At 49.5% G+C, this 22739-nt stretch overlaps 1 protein-coding gene across 4 annotated transcripts in view; it reads left to right on the plus strand.

Annotated features, from left to right (window-relative positions):
• The window catches only part of SMOC1 (SPARC related modular calcium binding 1), a 152238-nt gene that overhangs the window by 112991 nt on the left and 16508 nt on the right, over positions 1-22739 (plus strand). For 3 of the 4 annotated variants that reach the window (XM_032405423.1, XM_032405424.1, XM_032405426.1), the window contains exons 6-10: positions 1133-1222; positions 3184-3264; positions 19344-19536; positions 20127-20209; positions 21956-22061. In XM_032405423.1, coding sequence (XP_032261314.1) covers positions 1133-1222; positions 3184-3264; positions 19344-19536; positions 20127-20209; positions 21956-22061 — 553 coding nt within the window. The remainder of the gene's footprint in view (positions 1-1132; positions 1223-3183; positions 3265-19343; positions 19537-20126; positions 20210-21955; positions 22062-22739) is intronic. The other variant, XM_032405425.1, reaches the window with a different exon arrangement.

Consider the following 22739-nt stretch of genomic DNA (forward strand, 5'->3'; position numbering starts at 1 on the left):
AAATGCTCTTTAGGTGGACAGTAATGAAAAAAAGTTGAGAGGAACTGCCCTGCACTAAGGTTTTGGGGGATCTTGATGAAAGTAACCCAGAGTCCTGAAAGGTGGTAAAGTCCACACTCACTCCTGCCCTGCCGAGGTTCTTGCTCTACAGATAGCTGCTGACTCTGTTGGAACGATGTGCATTAGCACTTTGTTACTGGGAACTTCGTGCTCCCATCATCTATGGTAGAAATTTCAAGGCCAATCCAGGGTTCAGTTTCTCACATCCCCTTCTATTTTGTTTGCCCCCACCTCTCACTGGGAATGGGAGGGCACAATGTTTCACAGTTAGAAGTGTTCTAAGGATTCCTGATTCTCTTCAGTTCAGCATACTGGAGAGAGGATGGTCCTTCCTGCCTTTTCTTCCTTTTTAGAGATTTCTCTGCGTTCTCCCTGGGAGGGGCTGGGGGAAGAAGAGTCCCTTGTTCTCAGGCAGTGGGATGATTACACCATCCCCCAGAGATCTTGTACAACGGAACACTATATTCTCCAAGCATTAACTAATTTTTTTGTCATTTTATTCAATCATTTATTTTATATTTATTTATTTATGTAGAGGATAGAGAAATAGCTAGGTGTTCAGGAGGGAATACACCACAGTCTCTTGTTTTCCTGAAGCTCTTCAATGAGGGCCACTAGGTACTAGTCTGATACCTTTCACAGAAGGGCAGGAAGGAACTGGGGACACCAGAATTTGATGCCACAAAGTACACCAACCTTATCCTAACATGCCTGGCCAAAAACTCAGGCCTGCTGGGGAAGATGCACACCCCCCCCCCCCCCCACCCCAGCTTTCCTGTGGGGAGGACCAGGGCTGACAGAGTCATCATGCCGGTACACGCAGGTTGATGGGGAAGGGCCCTCCAAAGTCATGACAGTTGAGTTCCCTTTTGTCCCTCCCCTGGGATGGTGAACATACACCTGGGTTTGTCTTACTGTTGGTGTTTCTCTGGGGTTCTTTTTTTCTTCCTGTTCTTTCTTTCTTTCTTTCCTTTCTCTTTGGTCTCTTCATTGGGACTTGGCCGGGCCATGTGCAAACCCCAACCATTCAACAGTGCTGGAGAGTAGATAGTATTTACCTCAATAATGGTAGTCTCTTTTCGATTCTTTTTAACCCTCAATTCAGATGACGGGTCAAAGCCGACACCCACGATGGAGACTCAGCCCGTGTTCGATGGAGATGGTAAGCTTACTTCCGACTCATATGCTCCCACCCATTTTTATATTTGAGGAACGTCTTTCCTTTGGATGTTTGTATAAGCTTTATTATTAGTTTTTTTCATTTTTAATTTCAATTTTTCCCAGTTTAAGCTGGGTTGTTTTAACCTTTAAAAAAATGCAAATCCTCCCAGGAACTGGTACACTCTCTACTTCTGGAAAGGCCCTCTGTTCTAGCCAGGCTTCCTGCCTGGCCGCCGATGTCCAACAATAACACAGCCTGGATGGACCCTTCGAGCTGCCAAGACCAAAGAGCCATGGCTGAGAAAGACAGGCCAGCACTGTCCCTTCAGTAGATGAACCAAACTTACAAGTTCCTTTTCTGTGCCTAGCATTGTACTAGGCCTCTGGGGGACAAAGAAGGAATAGTTGAGACGAAGCCTTTGCTCTCAAGACAATGGCAACTACTGGAGAGTTTTATGTGTTAAATTATATGGTCTCAGTTTTTATCGTAGTGGACATTTTTTGAAGAAAGAGATCACAGTGGTCTGGAGAAAGACTATGTGAACAGATGGGACCTGGGCTGGATCTTGAAAGGGGAAGGGAAGAATCAGGGCATTGCAGTGGGGGGACTGGAATGGGCAGAGGGGAGAGTATGGTGGGGATGAGGTATGGTAGGAAAGTAGGAGGAAAGAGATTGGTTAGTGGACCTGGTTTGGCTAAGTTGGACCTTGAGAGCATTTGAGAGAGAATTCTAGGGCAAGAGAAATAGTGTAGCTGGTAGTAAGATAGAGGCTGAACGTCCCTGAAGGTATGAGGAGTAGGCAAGAGGAGCGTTGGGTGCAGAAGGCTGGTCTCTATTTGAGTTTGAACTGCTCATGGCCTACATTCTTCAGTGTGCTTTGCCATATACTCCAGGTTCCCATGAGGAGGAGTATGAAGCTTGGCAGAGTGCAGTTTGTAGAAAGTCTGACAATGAGGTTCGGCTCTCAGTGCAATATACAGCAAGCTTTGAGTAGCTTTCAGTTGAGTGTATCCAGACCCGAATCACGAGACTGGACAGGGAGACAGGAATGAAAAGAAATTCTGCCACTGTTGGTACTGTGGCTGCAGATGTCCCTAGCAGAGGCTCAGCTCTAGGTGGAAGGATTGAAATGTGAGCTCTCCTTTACAACTGGTCATTTAGTGGAACACATATATGTGTGTTCATGCCTAGAAATTCAGATGTTTCTGTGATCCACAAATCTGGATTTTTGGCAAGTCTGGATCTTGAGGGATCAGTGGGAAATGGAGACCGTGTCACCTTGGGAGATCGCCCCAACAATTTCACTAAAGAACTCACCACTCTTCAGTGTGTTCAGGGTCCTCCCAATTCTCATACCACTTGTCCACTGTGTGACCCAAGCCTTGAACGGCCTAGAGGCCCCCCAAGCTCTCTGGATGGAGGGATTCAGCCTCTGTTCATGAGAAACCATGAGGAAGGATATTGACGCACACATTGGACTCATCACTTTCCTTCCCATGTGGAACAGAGTCTCAGCAAGCTGAAATCTGTTGTGGCTCAGCCGTTTCCTTCAAAATGGTCTCTGTGGTTTGTTTGGCATTCATTTGTTGATTTATCCCCTTTAAATCTTCTTCCAGGGAAGCAGCTGAGAGAGACTTGGCTTGGCCCATGCTCCTCACCTCCTGGGATAATATTTTGATTCCTGGATGGAGCAGCTCAGCGCCTCTGGACTTAGACCACTCTGCCTCTGAGCAGGGGAGGCCCTGGTTGGCTCCTATGAGCTGGCGGGGAGAGGAGCTTCCGTAGTGAGAAGGGAGAAGGCACTGAGACAAAGTGGATGTGAAATGAGGGAGAAAGCTCAAAGCCTTGATGCCTCAGGCTTTAGAAAAAGCTCCTGAAGTCTGGGGGCCGCCCTCCAAGTTAACCACTCCCTTTGCCCAGATTTTATTTTCTCTCTTCTTCTTCTTTTTTTTTTTCCCCAGAAATTACAGCCCCTACTCTATGGATTAAGCACTTGGTAATCAAGGACTCCAAACTGAACAACACCAATGTAAGGAATTCAGGTAAATAATCTGCCTAGGATTGTATACGTGCCTGATTTTCCTGTGGTTGCCCCATGGTTGGTCCATGACTACCTGTTGTATGGGCTTGGGCAGGTCATTTAACCTGTCTTGTTTTCAACTTCTATAGCTGTAAAGCGAGATCAGAGGAGTGAATCCCTTTCAACTTTAATTTTCTTCAATCAGTAGCTCAGGGATCATCTTTCGTGAGGAGCTGATCCTTTTAGCAAAAAGCTTTTGACTGTATGTTTTACTATTTTAATTGACTCTCTATATGCCATGCAGAAGAATTTGAAAAACATGACCTGGCATGGAAAAGCTGGACTTCAAGCCATAAGAGACTTGGTTCTGTGTGTTTTTTAAGGCTCCAAATAGTTGCTTACAGTCATGTCTTTTCTGGTCTGATCTTTTGAGGGTCTTGTGAGTGGTCAGGTTTTGGTATTGGCTGAACCCCTTACAGAAAGGTGATAATTTTTGGAGGGTGATCAGATTTGTAGGACTCATTCATAGAGTTCATTTATCATCAATGAAGACCAAAGTCAATAAAGTTCATTTACCATCAGTAAAGACCAGATGTCCACCAAGAGAAAAATTTATTAACAAACCCAATCTGTATCTCTATCGTGGGGAAATTATCCTTCTTTCAGCTTAAGACTTTAGTATGAGAAATGCCCCTCTGCATAATTTATGCCTGCATAAATTTGGTGAATTTCATTTCAGCCATATCATTTTTTCCTTATGGATATCAAGGTCTATAAACAAAAGATCCATCCCTTTGAACTGATGGGCAGAGTTTTACAAGACTGTTAATTAATGAGTGGGCTGTCATTGGCCCCCTGTAGGTTTAGCTGTATGCCAGCTCTATCCTAAAGATGGTAGTGGGGGAACTTGATTGTGCAAAGTGAGTTACCCGTTGAGGTGAATCCATGCAGCATTGGTTGATTTTCTCTGTGACGTGGGCTGGTCAGTACCTCTGCATGTGTCCGGTTCTCTGTTTGATAAGAGCTGGAGGTATGGGATGATGGGGTGCGAAGAAGACTATGTGAGTCCTGTGGACCAGTCTTTGACAGAATAGTGCCATGTTTAAAGCACAGGCGTTGGAATCAGCAAAACTTGCGTTCACTTTCTGGCTCCAGCACTTAGCGAGTGACCCAGGCAAGTGAAATAATCCCACCCAGAGCCTCAGTTCTCCATCTGGGATCATGATCTTCCCCTCGAAAGGTTGTGAGTAAAGGTTAACTGAGATACTGTCTATCTGGTACTTAAGCAGTGCCGGGCTAAGTGATAAATAGTAAGTGCAAGATAAACTGAAAGGACATTATTTATTGTTATCATCATTGTGGTAGGAAAGATGGCAATGTTAATGATACCGCTTACAGTGAGCATTCTTTAATAAGGAAAGAATTTGTGATTGTCATTGTGAGCAAAAGCTTCTTTGTAGAACCTTCTTCCACCTCCCCTCTTGCTGTTAGGCAAATAGGATAAGTCAAAGAGACATGGTTTTGGTGCCTGGGCTACCTGGAAGTGACATCTGCCAGTGGTCCCCCCATTCCCTGCACCAGGTCTGCAGAGCCCCAGGGTGAGGCTTTATTCTCTCTCTGTGACCAGGTGGCAGATATGAGGGCCAGCGCTCTGAAATTCTACAGCACCATTTGCCTGGAACACTCACTTGACATTTAGCAGTTGCTTCCAGAAATTGCTTCTTTTTCATCTACCAGTGGTTAATTTCTCTATCGAGGCTCTAAACTCTGTGAGGGCAAGGGCTTTGTTGCCTTTCTATTATACCTATTATAGAATCTAGCTCACTTTGATTGCTCTGGGGGAGGACAGAGGAGAAAAGACCATCATCATTATCATCATCATCAAAATCGGAATCATCCTGTGGGGTCCTGCACAACTTGACATGTGTTATCTCACTGAAGCTTCACCACAACCCGATGAGATAAGTAATGTTATCACCTCCATCTGACAGATGTAGAGATGGAGGCTGAGAGAGAGGAAGTAACTTATCCTGGGTCCCAGCTAGTAAGGGGTGGGGCTGGGGAAAACGATTTATCTTTGCTTGTCTTCTTGGGCTATTTTCTCGGAGTGAAGTAAAGTGGTGATGTGAAGCTATTTGATGTTTGGATCCACAAGTCCTTTGGCTTTCCATTCCTACTTGCCCTGTAGTCGCCAGTTGGATGAGTATTGGGTCTTATTGAGAAATGGTATCCACACAGGTACAACGGCCTTCCTTTTGTTGGTGTGACCCAGCCACCTTCATTTTTTCCTGGTTGGCCCCAGTTTTGTCTGGAAGGTTAGTGTACAGAACAGGATAGTTCAGGGAGAGCTAAAGCTTCCCTGGGAGAAACTGAGACAAGCAATAATTATCAGAGATCAATACCTTAGGCATTTTCTTGTAAACTGAGGACTTTTCTCCATCATGATCAAGTGGTAATACTGACTGAGTACCTGTTGACCCTTTTGATGGAATTACGTACATAGGACATGGTGTCACAAAGGCATTTAGGCAGGGATTGGCAAATGGCCATCTGCCTGTTCATGCAAATAAAGTTTTATTGGAACACAGCCTTACCCGTTTATTTACCTATCATCTATGGCTGTTTTGGAGCTGCAGTAGTAGAGTTGAATAGTTGTGACAGAGACCGTCTGGTCTGCAAAACCTAAATGTTTACTATCTGACCCCTTACAGAGAGCAGTTTGCTGGCCCTTGGCCTATGGGACTGAAATAGAAGCTTTTGGATGGGAATGTGTGCATGGAGGTGTCTTTCTCCTGGTGTCTGGCCCCTCTCACAGACCAGGCAGAAATAGGGGCCATGACTCCTGAGATGTTTCCCAACATGCCCAGGGAAGCCTGCATCATCAGGTCAGGAACTCTGGGCAGCTCACGTGGCCCTGCCCCATCCAACATGAACCTTTGCCAAGCTTCAACATTCTGTTCTGGTTTGTGCTCTCACAAATGGGATGCCGGGGAAGCTTCCTGAGGTCTGGCTTTTGTGGGCAGGGATAGGGAATCATTTGTATATAGAAGGGGTAAACCTCGTAATGGCATAAGCATGGGCTTTGGTATCAGACAAACCAATAGACCTGGCTTCCAGTGCTAGCTTCCCGTGAGAGGCTAAGTGACCTCGAGAAAGTTCATTATCTGTGAAACAAAGTTCTTAGTGCCTTGCAGGGTTTTTCTGAGGATTCAACAATATATATGAAATGCCTAATGCAGAGTAGGTACATCATGAATGATTTAAAAAATAATGGCTACTCTTGATGGCATATCTTTATATCTTGTGCCAAGTACTCTTCATGTTATCTCATTTGGTTTGATGAGAAGTCAGATGACACTTTAGTGATAACTCATGGCTGGGCAGCTGGCTCTGGTAAGGACTGGAGCTTCTGGGTCAAGCCCCTGAGGCAGTTTCCCATTAGAGTTTGCCAGAAGATTCTGGGTTAGGTGAGCTTCAGCCCCCACCCATGGGGAGGGCAAAGTGGGACTCAGAAGCCGGTCTAGGTGAGAGTTCTTCCCACTCTCTCTCAGAGGCAAGAAGGCCATCCCAGTTCCTTCTACACCCTAAACATCCTTCTTTCACACTCAGACCCTGTGACGCCAGGTTTGTTTTCTGGCCTGGGGACTGTTGATGTTGGCAAGGTTCCACTGGGCAGCCGAAGCTCTGCAGTAACATGACACATACGCCTGCAGACTTATCCTGTCTCCCTCTCTCCTCCTGGAGGGGTCGGTCCTTGTTTTTAAGGCTTTGTCTTGTGTTCCCCGTGGTCAGGGTCGCCTTCTGAGGACTTGGCAGCCTCAGCGTTGACGGGTTTGCCCCTCTGGACTCCTGACTCTGATTCTGGCCTCTGTGGCACCAGGAGCTCCCTTGTACCTGGCCAGCCGACACCCTAGAACCTGACAGCAGGCATTTCCTCACATACGAGTGTTGGCCAGAGACTCTGTGCTGCTTTTAGGACCAAATATGAACTCTTGCGGAGATTTGGTATCAAATGCCTGGCTACCAGGGCGTTTTTTAATATAACTAGAGTTTAAAAATCTTTTTTAATCATCTACATTTTATAGACGAGAGCAAAGAGATTAAAGAAATGACGAAAACTAGGCCTTGTCTCATTCTTTGTCCCATATTCCATGTCCCACTGCTTCTAATTTTACTATGTGCAGACACTCTCCTACAGCTGTGATTTATAAAAGTCTCTCTTTCTCTCTCTCTCTCTCTCTCTCTTTTTTTTTCCGTATGACAGAATTCTGTGCTTTCTTGTCTGGGGAAATACTCTCAGGAAATATGGTCGTGTGAGCCTTAACTCTTCTCTTGGAGCAGCGTAGCGATGCCCTCAAGGCACATGGGCCCTCTCCCTCTGCCCCTGCTTGGCTGCCTACCTGTTGGAGCCACTGGTGGGGTCATTTGACTTCTCTTCTTCCTTCCCTGTCTCTTTCTTCCCTTTCCTTGTTAACTTCTTTCATGATCTGATCTGGGATTTCGAGAAGGCCCTAGAACCTGGCCCTGGGGATGAAATCCAAAAGAACTTGCTTTTCCTCCCTTGCCTCTTTGCCCAGCAGAGCTTCCTTGCGGGCATCACCCGAACGCAGCAGCTTGGGGGAGCTCTGTTTCCCCAAGACAGAGCCGTCAGCCAGGGGTACAAGGTGGAAATGCATTTCTTGTAAGTTTTGCCATGAAAACAGCCCCGTCTCCGCACACGTGGGAGCGTTTGCCTAAGTCACCACCCGCGTGGCGGGTCAGCTGTTGGCAGCAGCCCTGCTCCTACCTGCCGGCCTCAGTGGCGTGCTCCTCTCGGCCTGCTGCGGGCCCCTTGGCTGCACTTGGACTGCTCCTTCCTCACCAGGGAAGCTCCTGCCGGGACAGCTGCTGTGACTGGGATGTGGGGTCACTGAGGCAACGGCACCTCCTGGCCGGATCCCCCAGCCCCCAAACCAACACTCTTGGCCTGCCCAGAAACCGCGGGGTGATGTAATGACCTGAGGCCTGGAAAAATAAACAGCTCTCAGGGAAACCAGCGGTAGCTGTTGTAAGCAAATACCCCACAGCCACCTGGAACGTCGCACATGACGTGATTGTAAGGAAGAATGAGTAATCCGTTAACGTTAGCAGCCGAGGACGGGTCTGGGCTTGCGAGCATTTAAAATATCTGTATAAAAGCAAACCCTTGATGTTTATTTCTATAACTGGCCTTCTGGACGCCTGCCCATCTATCTGCTGCAGGTGTCTTGGTCAGTCATGGCCAGGAGAATGGAGCTGGGGACAGGGAAGGGTGGTTATCCCTATGGCTCTCTCCATAGCAACAAAGGCCTTTCTCAAGTCTTCCCTTTGCAGAGAGGAGCCATACACATATTCGGAGGCCCCAGGGAGCCCAGCCCCGCAGTCCATTTTTTCCTTGTTTTAAAATTAGCTTTCCCAGTTGTCTTGCTTCTTCACCCCACCGCATCTGCTTCGGACATAGGGGTGCGGTGGTGGGGCGGGTGAGGTGAGGTGAGAATATGATCGGCCTCTGGGCCTTGCTTGAACAGCGAAGGTTTTTTTCCGTAGGTGAGTTTGTACGCTCTTTGGTGTTGATAGAACAACCATGTGCCCTAGCATTTTCTTTTGGCCTCTGCTACTAAAAACCTGAAACTAAAGGTCCCGCTAAGGTACTGCAATTGGCTCCTTCCAATTTGCTAGAAGTCAGCTATGGTCTCTGCTCTGTCCGAGGGTCCTCATTCTGTGTTTATTTGTAAAATGGCTTTGCGAGAAGGCAGGGTATATATCTTATAAACACACTCACACATTAGTGTTTTGGGAGATGAAGAGTGAAGTTATGACACTTTGACAAATTAAAAACTATCTCTTCCATTCCCTCCCCCCACCCCCGCCCCAGCATGTGCCCCCTCCTTCCTTCTTGCCTACATTTTTATTTGCTAGCTCTTGTCCTTAAAGGACAGAGCTTGTCAGATCAAGGTCAATGAAGTTACTGAGCAAAACTAGAAAGAACACAGCTTGCCACTTCTCAGTACTTGTCATTGCAAAACCACTGGGAAGCATTTCACATTCTTTTTGGTGGAAGGGTCACATGAGCTCACTTAATGGCATGAGGCAGGAGAGATGGAGCCTTTTCTAAAATTTGAGGGGATGTGAGTCAGTGATGCTTTGGGGGAAAAGTTTTTTTAAAAAGTGCCTGTATGCTATATTGGGACGATCCATCCTTGAAGAAATATCTGCTGTAGAATTTATATCTTGTTTTCCTCCACTCCTCAGTTTCTTCTGTGTGGGAAGGCAGAAGTCAGTGCTTCCAACAATGGTGAACCATGCCTGGCCATTTTAGGTTCCACAGAGAGAAATTATTTACACAGGATGGTTGGTTTGTAATTTTCCCTTCCACGTCCTCACCCACGACATTTTGTCCCAGAAGCACGCCCTATTTACAGAGACCCGACTGCAAACACCCCTGTGAGTAGGTGCCCTCAGCCGGCGTCGGGGATGTGGGATGGGCATGGTGACTTTTGTTCTGGAGATGGGGCCTCTGAGCCACAGCATGACTCTGAAGGGGTTGAGAGGTACAGGGGAGAACCTGGAACCAACAGCCTTGCCTCTCACTTACCCCCTTCCTGGTGCTTAGGTTGCGCGGGGACGTGGGAGGCGGAGTTTGGGACGTGGGAGGCGGAGTTTGTGGTGTGGGAGGCGGGGTTTGGAGCATGGGAGGCGGAGTTTGGATCAGGTCCCCAAGCCGTGGGGAAGCGCGCCAGATGCTCCCTAATTGTAAGGCTGTGGGTCTCGAGAGTGCATCATCTAGTACCACCACTTCATTTTCAATGTCAGAAAAGAGCCCCGGCTAGTCAAGGGCCTCGTCCAGGGTCACAGGCCCATCAAAAACTGCTATGTGCCAAGGCCTCTACGTGGTGCGAAGGGGAGGAAATGCAAGTGATGTCTAAGGAAGGAGCCGGCTGTTGGGCCCTGGTGTGCCAGAGGGCGGGGGCCGTGGTGCGGTCCACTGCAGTGCAGGGAAATGTTCTATCACTGATCTTGTTTTGAGTTGCTGGCATGGCGAGCATAGAAAGGAAGTCTCTTCTAACTGATTCTTAGTTACATTATAATTTTTTTAGTTCGCCTACAGGCAGTGTGCCTCTGTATCCCCTGCACTTGGCCCAGACTGCTCCCATTACCCACGCTTGATCCATCCCTGCAGTCCAACCGAGGAGACCAGTTATTCACGGCGATGGGTCAGGAAACCCGGGTTCATTCCACATTTGCTGAGGATACTGCTACCTTAGACCGGCTAAGATCTTAGACTATTTATGAGCTGACTCTGGGGCCAGGTTAAATGCCTCTACTGCTTCACTTAATCCCCCAGAGACCCTATGGGGTGTGTGCTATCATTACCCTGCTTTTACAGGTAAGGAACCTGGGACTTAGGGAGCTGAAGGAAACTGCCCGAGGTCACAGAGCTAACACGTGGTGGAGACTGATCCGTCTGACCCCAAAGCCCATGCTCCTGGCCACCACCCTGTATGGCCTCTACTCCAGCTGTTGTTGACTTCCATGAAACAGCCGCAGAGCCTTCCCTGTGCCAGGCCCTGGGGTGGAGGGTGCGAGAGTGGGAGAGCTAGGCTCTTACTCTTGCTTTCAGCCTTGCCAAGGAAGCCCAGGTGTCCCCATGCCACCCCTACTCCTGTTCCTCTGACTGCCTTGAGTTCTCTCTGGCATTTGGGAACAGCCATCCCACTGAGCCTTGTTGCCTCCTCACCTATTCTGGGCCAGAGGTGAAGAGCATCTCTTGTCCAGTTAGTCCATCAGAAGGGGTCATCTGCTCCAGAGACCACCCTCCTCCAGTGGTCCAAAGTCCCTCTGTAGGTTAAGATTGGGTGATGGTATCATTTTCACTTCATTTGGGTACCCACCTGCTAGAGGAAAGGGCCTTTAGATTAAAGAGATGGAAGAACCCATCCCAGTGGAAGAGGTGACTGTTTTAAATTTGTGCATATTCTGTTTCTGTTCTCCCCACCCCCACCTCTACCTGCTACACCCCTGAGCACAGTTTCAGGGGTTGACTCCATTCTGTTTGTCAGTGAGGCTGTTTCTTCTCTGACCTGGCAGGGCCTCTCCTCTGGGCCTTTCCTTTTCTAGGCCTGTTGTCTGTCCTCAGATCTGAAGTGAGCCCTGAGCAATGGTTCTGTGCATTCCCCTCCTCTCTCGGGGGCTCTCGCAGTCCCTAGATGACTCTGACTCGGGAATCGGTGATGGCCGAATGGCAGCTCAGTGCTGGGTGTGATGGAGGGCCCACGGTGGCAGGCCAGAGCCAGCCCCACACATGGTGCTTGGAAAAATGGTCCTCCGGGGGCCACTTGGCCCCTCCTGTGAAAAAGTGCAAAGTCCACAAGTAAGAAAAATAACCTCTTCACATAGTTGGCTTGAGACCATAGGTGCTAAAACTCTTTGTGGCTAAGTAAACAAAAAGGGCCTGCTCCTCGACGTTCCATAAATCACTCCTGAAGATTATGGGCTCCAGCAGCATGTCCTCCCCTGGAGACCACATCCCCAGCCCTTCAAGACCAGGAAAGTCACTGCCTTTGGACCTGGTCCTACCTGTTCCTCCTCTTGTGTCTGCAGTCCCCTCGGCGGCGGATTCTCTGCCCTGAGTCGGCGGCGTAGACGACTGCCACCCTCACATGCTGACTCAGGGAACCCAGAGGCAGGGGCCGTCAGTTCTTCTGCCTCTGGAATTTCAAGTCGTGATTTAGGAAAGGTTGTTTTTAACACATGGTTTGTTATTTTGGGTTATTGTTCAGCATTGCATTCATTTTTGATAAGAGGCTAGGTGGGCGTGTGGTATTGGAAGAGGTTTCAGGCTAATTGTGGGCGACACAACGCTAGTGTTTTCCTTAATGTTCTTGGCCTGGTGGACGATTCCTTTCACAGCGAAACATAAATAAGCTCCTCTCAATTTCCAGGCGGGTCACCTTTTACTGATTTTTTCCCCCTAAGAAAATCCAGTGCTTGATAGTCTGAGGGTGGAGTGTAGCATTTTCCAGGATGAGTCAAGGGGATAGATATTCTTTTCTCAGCCTCTGTGGTCTCAGCCCCACCGTTGGGCATTTACTCAGCGGTGGGTGGCCCCGTGTCTGAAATGTCAGGCTAGAACAGAATTCCGCGGCTGGAGATGGCACATAGCAGGGATTCAAGCAATAGAGGGGTTCTTGGACTAAATACTCTTTCTGTATCCTTTAAATAGAGACTCCATGGTTCTGCTATGAATAAGGAGCTGGGGGCCAGGGGTGGGAGCAGGGAAGGATGAGGAAGGGTGCCATAGAGTCCTCGCTCTCAGGAACCTATGGTCCAGACAAGTCACGGTCCCAAGGGTGACAGCTCCTCGAGGGGAGCAGATACTCAGTCCTAGACTCAGTAGAGGGAGACTTCACTGGAGGTTGGGGCCCTCAGGGAAAGCTTCAGGGACAGAGGAAGGCCTGAAGTGAGGATAGGCTAAGATCTCAGGGCTAGTTCTTTCTTCTTACTATGTCTTACAGAACTTTCGTGACCTTTCCAGAGGCTGACACGGTGCCAACCTAGGCCCAGTACCAGACTGTGTGAGAACCTGTGTCCACCAAGGCCCCTGACCTCTTCTGCGTCCTGTGAGCCCTAATCTCATGGGTCACTCAGGATCCTGGGTCAGGTCTGAGACTCCGGGAGCACCCTCCTCTCTCAGCCCACCGTCCTCCATTCTGTCAGCTTCCCACTTCCTTTTGTCTCATAAAAGCAGCTCTTGGTCAGGATGGCCTGAGCAGCTGCCCTTAGTTATCAACCGTGCCTCCACTGGGAGGAGAGCTTCTGGTTCTTTCTCCAGGCATATTGCATCATTCATCAAGGCACCTTCCCAGTACACATTTCTATGGCCTGTGACTCTTCTTGGTTCTTCTGTGTATGGTTTTCTGTAAGACCAGGTTTTTTTTTTTCTTGCTCTCATTTTTCATACGGACCTTGTGATGGTTTATTTCATGTGTGAACTTGGCTAGGCTACAGTGCCCAGTTTCTACACCAGTAGACTAGTTTCTACACTAGTCCAGATGTTGCTGCAAAGGTATTTTTTTAGATGAGATTAACATTTGCAATCAGTTGACTTTAAGTAAAGCAGATGACCCTCCATAACATGGGCGGGCGTTGTCCAATCAGTTGAAGGCCTTCAAAGCAAAAACTGAGATTTCCTGAGGAAGGAATTCTGCCGCCAGACTGTAACACAGAAATCCTGCCTGAGTTTCCAGCCTGCTGGCCTGACCTATTGACTTTGGACTCAAGATTGCAGCATCATTCCTACTTGAATTTCTAGCTTGCCACCTGCCTGGCAAACTTCACACTTGCCAGCCCCATGATCATATGAGCCAATTCCTTAAAATAAATCTCTATTCATGAATATGAATAAAGAGAGAGAGATATATATGTGAATAGATAGAGGTAGATCTATGTATCTGGATTTTATGAAATATATATTCATATATATATATACATATATATATATATATGAATATATAGAGAGAGGGAGGTAGATCTCAATATAGACGGATCTAGGTATCTGGGTATAGATGTAGATGTAGATATAGGTCTCTTATTGGTTCTGTTACTCTGGAGGACCCTGATTGCTACTGACCTGCCCCGACTAACTGCCTTCTCCCCACCCTGCCTCCATCACCATGAGGGTCCCCTGCTCTTTCTCCAGAGAGTTCACGATGTGACTGGCCCACGGATACCTGCTGACTCGGGTTACCCAGTATCTCAGCTCTTCTCTCTGCTCCTTCTTTTAGCAGCTTCTCTTCTGGAAGGCAGCAACCAGAAAGAAAGACCAGCCCAAGGACCTGAAACTCGAATCTTCTAATGTTTATGTTTCTTGGTCATTTTTGTTTAAAAAAGAAAAAAGTGAAGAAGAAAAAAAAGGGAAAAAATGATAAAGGAGAAAAAGTTCCCAGGACAAAAGGATAAACTCTGGGCTAAAATCAGGATTGGGGCTTAGCCGAGGATTTGGGTTGTCCACGCCCTCCTTTGCTCCTAATTACCACGAGTAATTGAGAGGCGCAGAGGCAGGGACTAGCCACAGCAGGCCGAGCTGTTCTCCATGCTTATCCTGTCTTGGCGGGACACGTGAGAGCCCGTGCCCTGGGCCTGCAGACAGGGTTTGGGTTCATCTGGTTCAGCCTAGTCTCTCCCTCGCCTGTCCCCCTCCCTGCCGCTGCCGCCCCGCTTCAGGCCTGCTTTGCTCTGGAGCTAGAGTAAGTGATGACAGAGACGGCTGTGTTTTCTGGTGGCAAGGGTCAGCCCGTGTCCTCCCTTCTTCCACGGGATAGTGTTCTGTTGTATTTCTTCTCTCAGGCAGCCAGCGGTCTGTCAGTGAAACTCAAAGCCCGCATTGCCAGGTGAGGAGTGGCGTGGCTCTCGTCTCTCCTTCGTACCATCCTGGCATTGGCTTGTGTGGGTGGGGTGCACGAGTGTGTGAGAATGTGTGGGCCTGTCTCCGCACGCCCCCTGGCCGGCCCTGACTGCTCCCCTCGCCATCAGGCTGGACCTTCTGATGTTGTCATCCTTCCCTGAAGTTTCTGAAGCAGAGACCGAATGTTCTAAAGCGGTGGACATATCTCCTTCTGGGCAGCTCCCTCTCTGAACCAAGGGTCAGGAAGAGACCCTCAAAGGAGACCCCTTGTCTTACGTTATTGCAAGGTGACTTCTTGGTACCTGGGAAAATGGATAGTTGTGAATTTTGAGGTTCATTTGGGAGGTGACCCAGAAGGGCAGAGGGTGACAGCGGCCCTAAGGATGGGGCTGGCTTCTGGGTCCTCAGATACAGAATGAGTTTATGCCCGTTGGTACATTCTGATTTGTATTTGCATGAGCTCTGGAGAAGCTCTGAAGGAATAATTGATTGATTGATTGATTATTGATCCATTGATTGACTGAAGGGTGTGAGAGGGCTACAAAAGTCCTTATATAAGGGGCAAATTGATAAATATGGAGTTGAGCAAGTCGAGGTGTTTAACATCCTATTGCTTGGTAACAAACCACCCCAAAACTCAATGGCTGACAACAAAAATAATTTAGCCTTTCTCATGTTTCTGTGGATTGGCTGGGTGTTTCCTTGACGGGCTCTGTCTGAACTCACTCCTGGCTCATCCAGCTGGAGGGTCCATGGGGCAGGAGTGGCCAAGATAGCCAAGGTCATACCTCTGGCAGTTGGTGCTGGCTGCGGATTGAGGGTCTCCTGTTTTCTTCTGTGTGCCTTTCATCTTCCAATGTGCTGGCCTGCCTTCCTTCTGTGCTGCTCTCAGGGCAGCTTCTAAGAAGATGAAAGGTGAGGCTGCAAGGCCCCTACAGGCCTAGGCCTGGAGGTGACACACTGGAACCCCAGTCTGCCCTTTGCATTGGTCAAAGCCAGTCAGCGTCTGGGTGGAGGGGTCTGCACAAGGGCATGGATACGGGGAGGTGCAATTCACTGGAGCTATTTTCTAACTATTTGCCACACCAAGGAAAAGAAGAATTGGGGTTCGAATAAAAATCAGACTAGCATCTGGCAGTGAGAGATGGTATTGAAGAGGGCTGCGGAGCATAGCCCAGGAGCCGACTCCCCGGGGCTGGAACCCCCGCTCTGCTCCTCCCTACTTGTATGACCTTGAGGAAACCCTGCAGCCAGCCTGTGTTCCTGGGTCCTTCTCTGCTCAGTGAGGGTAATAACAGCACCTATCTTGAGGCTTGTGATGAGCTTGAAGTGAGTTAATACAAGTCAAGTGCCTGGTACCAAGCTTGGCTCACGGTAAACACTGAAATAGATGTGAGCTATTCGTATTCATTTTGTGTTCTCTAATGGCAGGTGAGTGACGAATGTGGCTTTAAGTTTTCAGTTCCAAAGCAAAGAGGCAAAAATACTCGGGTACAAGATGTGTAGTCTGTTTAGGCTGAGAAAAATCGTTGGTTCAGAAAAAGCTGTGCTGTGTTAATGGGCAAGTACATGAGTTTACACACTTGCTTTCGAATGCGGCAGATTTGGGGAGTCTGCAAAATGACTAAGCTGGAAGAACTTCACGCTAAAAGTAAATGTATTTTTCTCCCAGAGCAAATGATTAGAGGCAGTAACCTGTGTCTAAAATTTAGCAAGATAGGCTCGACGGTCAGAAGACCTTCACTGGGGTCCCAGCTCTCTTCTCTCTGGCTGAATAGGAAAATTCATGAATCCCTCCAAAGCTCAGCTCCTTTGTCTACAAAATGGGCATACTCATAATGCCCCCCTCGGATGGACAAAGAGATTAAGCAAGCAAAACCCTTTGTCTATCACCTGGCATATACTACTCAATGAGTATTTGCTCTATTATTAGTATAAAGATGGTTTTAAGGGAGATCTTCTCTCTGTTGGAAGATAAATTCTCTGGGTACTCTTCACAAATGGTTAGTGATATTATTATAAACTTCTCCTGTCTCTTTCTTAGAGGGGCATCTGGAATTTTCAGGGTCTGTCCTAAAGTAATAAGCGTATATGCCAACAAGCCATAACCCCTACACTTAGCCTTCTCTCTAGTTCCACGCCAGCCCCCATTTTTCCAAATTAGCGAGCTTTATCACTTGTGTGGTTCTTACTCTCCGTCGAGCTCCGTGCGGCCTCTGTGGAAGCTGGCTGCACCCAGGTCAGAGCAGCCTTCAAGGACTTCCAGAAGTCTGTCGACAGCCCCCAAACCACGGGTTGCCACCTCCTCTTAGATGGCTCCTCTCCACATTTCTGCAGTTTCAGGATCCCAACCGTGTGAAGTCAGGTTATCGTTCTCCCTGCCCCTGGGTAAGCTTCCCCTCACTCTCTCTGCCTCTCGCTTTCAGGCTGGATTGATGGCTTTATTTTATTTTATTTTTTTTATTTATTTATTTTTTATTTATTTGCGAGAGAGAAAATGAGAGAGAGCACGAGAGGGAGCAGGGTCAGAGAGAGAAGCAGACTCCCTGCTGAGCAGGGAGCCCGATGTGGGACTCGATCCCAGGACTCCAGGATCATGACCTGAGCCGAAGGCAGTCGCTTAACCAACTGAGCCACCCAGGCGCCCCAGGATTGATGGCTTTAGAACGTTGGCCGGGAGGATCTTAATTTAAAGCCTCCGTCAGAGGTTGTTGCACGAACGTGGTGCCAGTAAAAAGCTGTCTTCCTTTGGTTTTGCTCCTCTGTCGCCTTTCTCTGGGCATGAAATATGAGGTCGGGAAATAAGGTAACCAAATTGGGATTGGGGGAGCTATTGAAAAACTCTTGCATCGTCCCTGGCAGGGGCCGTGGCTCCATCCTAGCCAGGGGCCCAAGTCAAAATTCTGGGCCTCCAAGCCAGCTTTATGTCTCTGATAAACCAATCAGTTTCTGTCTCTTACTCCAGCTGCCTCTAGAGGCTCTTCTGGTGGTAGTTCTAATCGGGTTCAGAATCCCTAGTCTCTGGTTTGTCAGCTGTTGGGAACTCCTGTTCGTCTAGCCAAGGAGGTTCTGTTTAGTTTTTCTGTGTTTACATTATAAAAACAGTAGTATTTTTTTTTTTTTCATTTTCCAAATTCAAAGTTATATTTTAATAGTGAATGTGTTCGGCATACCCACTTCCTGACCCTGAGATATCTTTATGCCCCTAAGGAGACATTCCCCTCCCCCGCAAGGAGAATCACTGGGCTACTGCTTTTCAACATTTTTCCTGGGAGTGAGACAAAGAATCTTTTCCCCATTGTGTGACTTTTCCCCAAGACAGCGTTGGGCTGCTTCGCGGCGCCGTGTACCCCTGCTGTGTTGAAACCTCTGTGCAGCTCATTTGTGGGTCATTGACGGAGCTGTTATTTCAGAGGTTTGCCTCCTTTAGAGTTGAGTTGCTGTTATTTTGACCGTTGGTGCTATTCAATGAGTAGCATGAGTCTCCAGGTTACTGATACCGACCTCCTGGCTCGAAGAATGGTATTTTTATAACACACTGTTAACATTTCATGGGATGCCCAAGACTATTCCTGTCATCTTCAAGAGGGAAGTTGTGGCATCATATTCGTGAAAGAAATAAAGATGTAATAAAGAAAGAGACAAAGCAGAGTAATAGTACAGGTTTATGATGTGACCCCTTTTATTGTAAAAAAACAAACAAGTAGGTGTGTGCATAGGTATTTTCATGTTGTAGGTGCAAGAGCAAAGGTCTAGGGAAGGTAGTGTTTAACTTCGGTGGGATTCTGGGTTTTTCACAATTTTCTTTATACCAAGAAAAGAAACCCCAATGCTATTTATTTTTAATAACGAAAAGACAAACGGAAACACAACAACAGCCACCCAACAGGAAAGGGAAGTCAGGCAGGTAGACCGCTGGGTGGAATTTTCGGGCCAGGGGCCGTGTGGGGCCGAGGCCCCCGAGCTGGCCAGGCCTGGGCCCGGCTCGCGGAACCAGGTTCGGCCGTTCAGACGTGTTCACGGGCTGCGCACGGCTGCTGAGCGCAGACGCTTCCTGTGGGCGTCTCTCTCTCCCACCGGATAGAGCAGCGTTGTGTCCTGGGCTCGGGCCTGTCAAGCCTACTTTGCTCAGCCGTGTTGGGGCCTGGGATGGAGTGGGGATGCCCCTGATTCTGCTCCTCTTGGGCGCTGAGCCTCGATCCCTGGGGCTGGCGGCCGTGGCTCTGTCCTGCTGGGCTTGGGAGAGTGTCCGCACACACAGGCATGCCCGCGTCAGCTTGTCAGCTCTCAGGGGTCAGGCTCCTGCGCCTCCGCCTCTCCCAGAGCCAGGAGACCGTGCATCAGCGGGAACCACTCTGCAAACAGCCCGGAAATTCCACCCCCGGGGCAAAGTGCCCTTCAGATAAGGAGCGGCCCTGCAGCCCCCGCGGGCTTGTGGCCCGTGGAACGTACTGCATGTGAGTGCTAATGACCCCTGGCAGTGGAGAGGCTACAGGGAGGTTCTGGGCCCCCAGCCCCCCACCCCCACCCCCACTGTGGACCAGTGTGGGAACCACAGCTCTGCCTGGTGACTCCCCAGCCATCCATTGCTCGGGGCCAGGCCGGATCCTTGCTCAGAAAGCAGCAATGATAAGCCACGAGAGAGGGAGAGTCACCACAGGCTGCCTCTTCTCTTGCAGAGAAAGTCCATTCGTGTGACCAGGAGAGGCAGAGCGCCCTGGAAGAGGCCCGGCAGAATCCCCGGGAGGGCATTGTCATCCCCGAGTGCGCCCCCGGGGGGCTCTACAAGCCTGTGCAGTGCCACCAGTCCACTGGCTACTGCTGGTGTGTGCTGGTGGACACGGGGCGCCCGCTGCCTGGAACCTCCACGCGGTAAGCCCTCCCCACCCCCTGCCCCCCATCCCCCACCCTCGGAGCCTGTCCAGTCCCTGCGATGGACCCTGGGGGAGGAGGAGCAGTTTCCTGTTAGCCTCACATTTCCCTGCTTGCCTGGCCCGGTGGGAATCATGGCACTAGGAGAACGTTTCTGCTCACAGGCAGATATGGTTCAGGTAGAAAGACCTGGGTCCTGGGTTCTGGTCACAATTCTATCCCCTCCTAGCTGGGTGACCTTGGAAAAGTAGGTAGCCCCTCAGAACCTCAGTTTACTGGCTAGGACGTTAAGGCCCTGCCTGAGTCCCTCGGTTCTGTGGATCCCAAAGATCCTGCGTGCAGACACAAGGTGACATCGCTCTGCTTGAGTGATGACAGTGACATGCCCGAACATGTCTCAGTGGGCACACTGCTACCGGGATAGCCTGGCAGGTGCTGGACAGAGCAGGAGATATTTTGCTGCCAGCCCTGGGAGTTCTAGGCTTAGTGGCAGCAGGATGGTTGCTGCTGGGCATGGCTCCAGTGGGCTCAGTTCCCGACCCCTCCTCACCTTTCCCCATGCCCCCCCCCACCCGTGTCTCTCTTCCCAGCTACGTGATGCCCAGTTGTGAGAGCGATGCCAGGGCCAAGATTGCGGAGGTGGATGATCCCTTCAAGGACAGGGAGCTGCCAGGTGGGAGACAAGGCTGCCCCTTGCTGGTGCTCTCACCTCTTTCTGTTCCTCCACCTTCCATTGTGCGGAAGCGGCTCCCTCCTCTGCTCTGACTCTGCTTCCTCTTCTGTAGGATTGGGTGGGGGGGTCCTGAGATCTGCATCTAGGCTGGGGTTTGTCCCTAATTACTCCTGTGCCCTTGAGCACATTGTTTCTCCTCCTTGCTCTTAGCTTTTATCTTCAAAATGGGTCATTAGGTTAAAATCCTGTCCTTGCAATCCTGCAATTCTTTGTCCATCCTGGGGTGATTGGGACAGTGTTCTGGGAGCTGAGAGGAGAGCTTTCAGGGAGGGGCTGTCCTGAGGGACGTGGGCAGTGTCCGTGGCCAGCCCTGTACGGTGCTTGCACAATCATCCCGGTGATTTCCACTGGGATGTGACACGAGACGCGCAGGCAGGGGGCCCAGGTCCTCCAACTGGCTGCTGTGATGGGTTTCTCTTATCTAGAGTGTGCTCTGCCAGGGAGTGACAATAAGGTCACTAAATATTGGTGGCTTGGAACACGGTGGTCTTTAGCAAGCACAGACTGGGATCAGTGCTGAGGGGAGCTGGGCCACCTTCCCACTCCCCATCAGGACTCCACCCTGCGAGCTGAAAGCAGAGGCGCCTGAAAGTCCGGTTGTAAAAACCACCCTGTCCCAAGATGGGAGTCGTAGAGGCCAGGGTACCTCCTTCTGGTCATCCCCCCAATGACTGTGAACTGAGATTGTGCGATGTGCCAGGCGCTGGGTACGATCCGGTGCTCGGAATTACACGGGGCTCCCACAGCGGAGGAAACGGAGAATATACGAATAAATGAATACAAGCCGGTCTACGTAGCCGTGAGAGGTGCTCTGAAGGGAAAGAGTAGGAGTGCAGGGAGAGGTGCATGAGAGTGCATGAGACCTGCTTCAGGGTCCTGGGGCTTCTCTGAGAAGGTGGTGCTTCACCAGAGACCTGGCGGGTTTGTGGAGGGAAGAGAGTGAGTTGTTGTCACAGAGAGGAGGGTTGTGGGAACAGTTGGGGCTGGCAGTCACGAATTTACAGAGACGCCCACCTCCCTGGTTGCTCACACCAGCAGAACTAATGTGTGGGGGAGAGACTTGGGGTTTTCCTGGAACAGTGCAATGGAGCAAGCGAGAAACAAAGGAAGGGAGGTTTTATCAGCATAACCTAAGCTGGATGAGACAGAAGTGAAGAAAGGAGACGGTTCTTGGAGAAATAAACTGGTAGGGCTACTTGAGTCAACTTTGACCACTGGGGGTTGGCTCCATCCCTTGTGCCCCCTCAGCACCTGCTCCTTCCTGGGAGAGCAGTGTTTCTCACGCTCTAGCGTGACCACCTGGGACGCACCAGGGACCATCTAACCACCCAGACTCTCCCAGAACGAGCTTGCGTTCCCGGGAGACCACAGACTTGGGCGGATAGGGACCCTGTGTACCGAATCCCTAACATTTGTCACAGTGGCTCAGTTGACACTCAGCAAAAATTTGTGGAATGGAAGAAAAGCGAAAGCATGATTTTCTGCTTGTTCTGACAGTCCCTTGTAGGCCGTGAGTAGAGGAACTGCAGAGGTTTATGAGACTCATCTGAGCAATAAACAGTTCTCAGAGTGGATTTGGCTGGACAAGAAGGACTTGGAAAAGTTTGGGAAATGGTGGCCGTTGAAGAAGCTGTTTACTTGATTACTTACCTGACAGCTGCTTTTAAATCTCACTTTATCTTTCAGGCTGTCCAGAAGGGAAGAAGATGGAATTTATCACCAGCCTACTGGATGCCCTCACCACTGACATGGTGCAGGCCATTAACTCAGCAGCGCCTACTGGAGGTGGGAGGTGAGAATGTGAGCAGGACTCAGACCCAGTGGCGGATGGGGGTCCCCGACTTTTCAGAAGCTTCAGGAGGCCAGGAGAGCGGGGAGGGGTTAGGCAGGGCAAGGGCTGGTCCCACCTTCTGCCAAAAATCTCACCCTCTCCCCTCCCTGTTCTTTGGGAATTGCTTGTCTCTACCTTTTAGTTACCTGATTACAGGCAAATTCAGGGTGTCTGGAGACTTCCAGCACCTTAGTCTCAGGAGTAGATGCACTGGGGTGAGAGTCGCAGGAAGGAGGAGGGGTCTGTAATGGGCAGAGGGGGAAGACACAGCACTCTTCTGAGAAGGCAGGAATCATGTGCCTTTTTGGCTTCCTGAAAATCCCAAGGGCTCCGGCAGTGGGATTGGACATTGCCATATCCAAATCCAATTTAGTTCAGGAACTGATATGTGGGCTGAGGCAGTCCTGACATGAGGCTGAAATGCACACACGCCCTGTGACCAGCATCCCGACACTCACTAATCAGTTAGCCCATTAGGTCAGTGGTTGGAGCACACATGCATGCATGCATCCATCTATCCATCCATCCACCCATCTATCCCTTCAGCACCTGGTGAACATACGCAGCACACCAAGCACTGGTCTAAGGCCTGGGAGTGCAAGGATGTAAGGCATATTCATGTCTTCAAAGTAAGCAGCT

Source organism: Phoca vitulina, unplaced genomic scaffold (genome assembly GCF_004348235.1).
Source record: "Phoca vitulina isolate PV1807 unplaced genomic scaffold, GSC_HSeal_1.0 scaffold7, whole genome shotgun sequence".
NCBI classification, from domain to species: domain Eukaryota; kingdom Metazoa; phylum Chordata; class Mammalia; order Carnivora; family Phocidae; genus Phoca; species Phoca vitulina.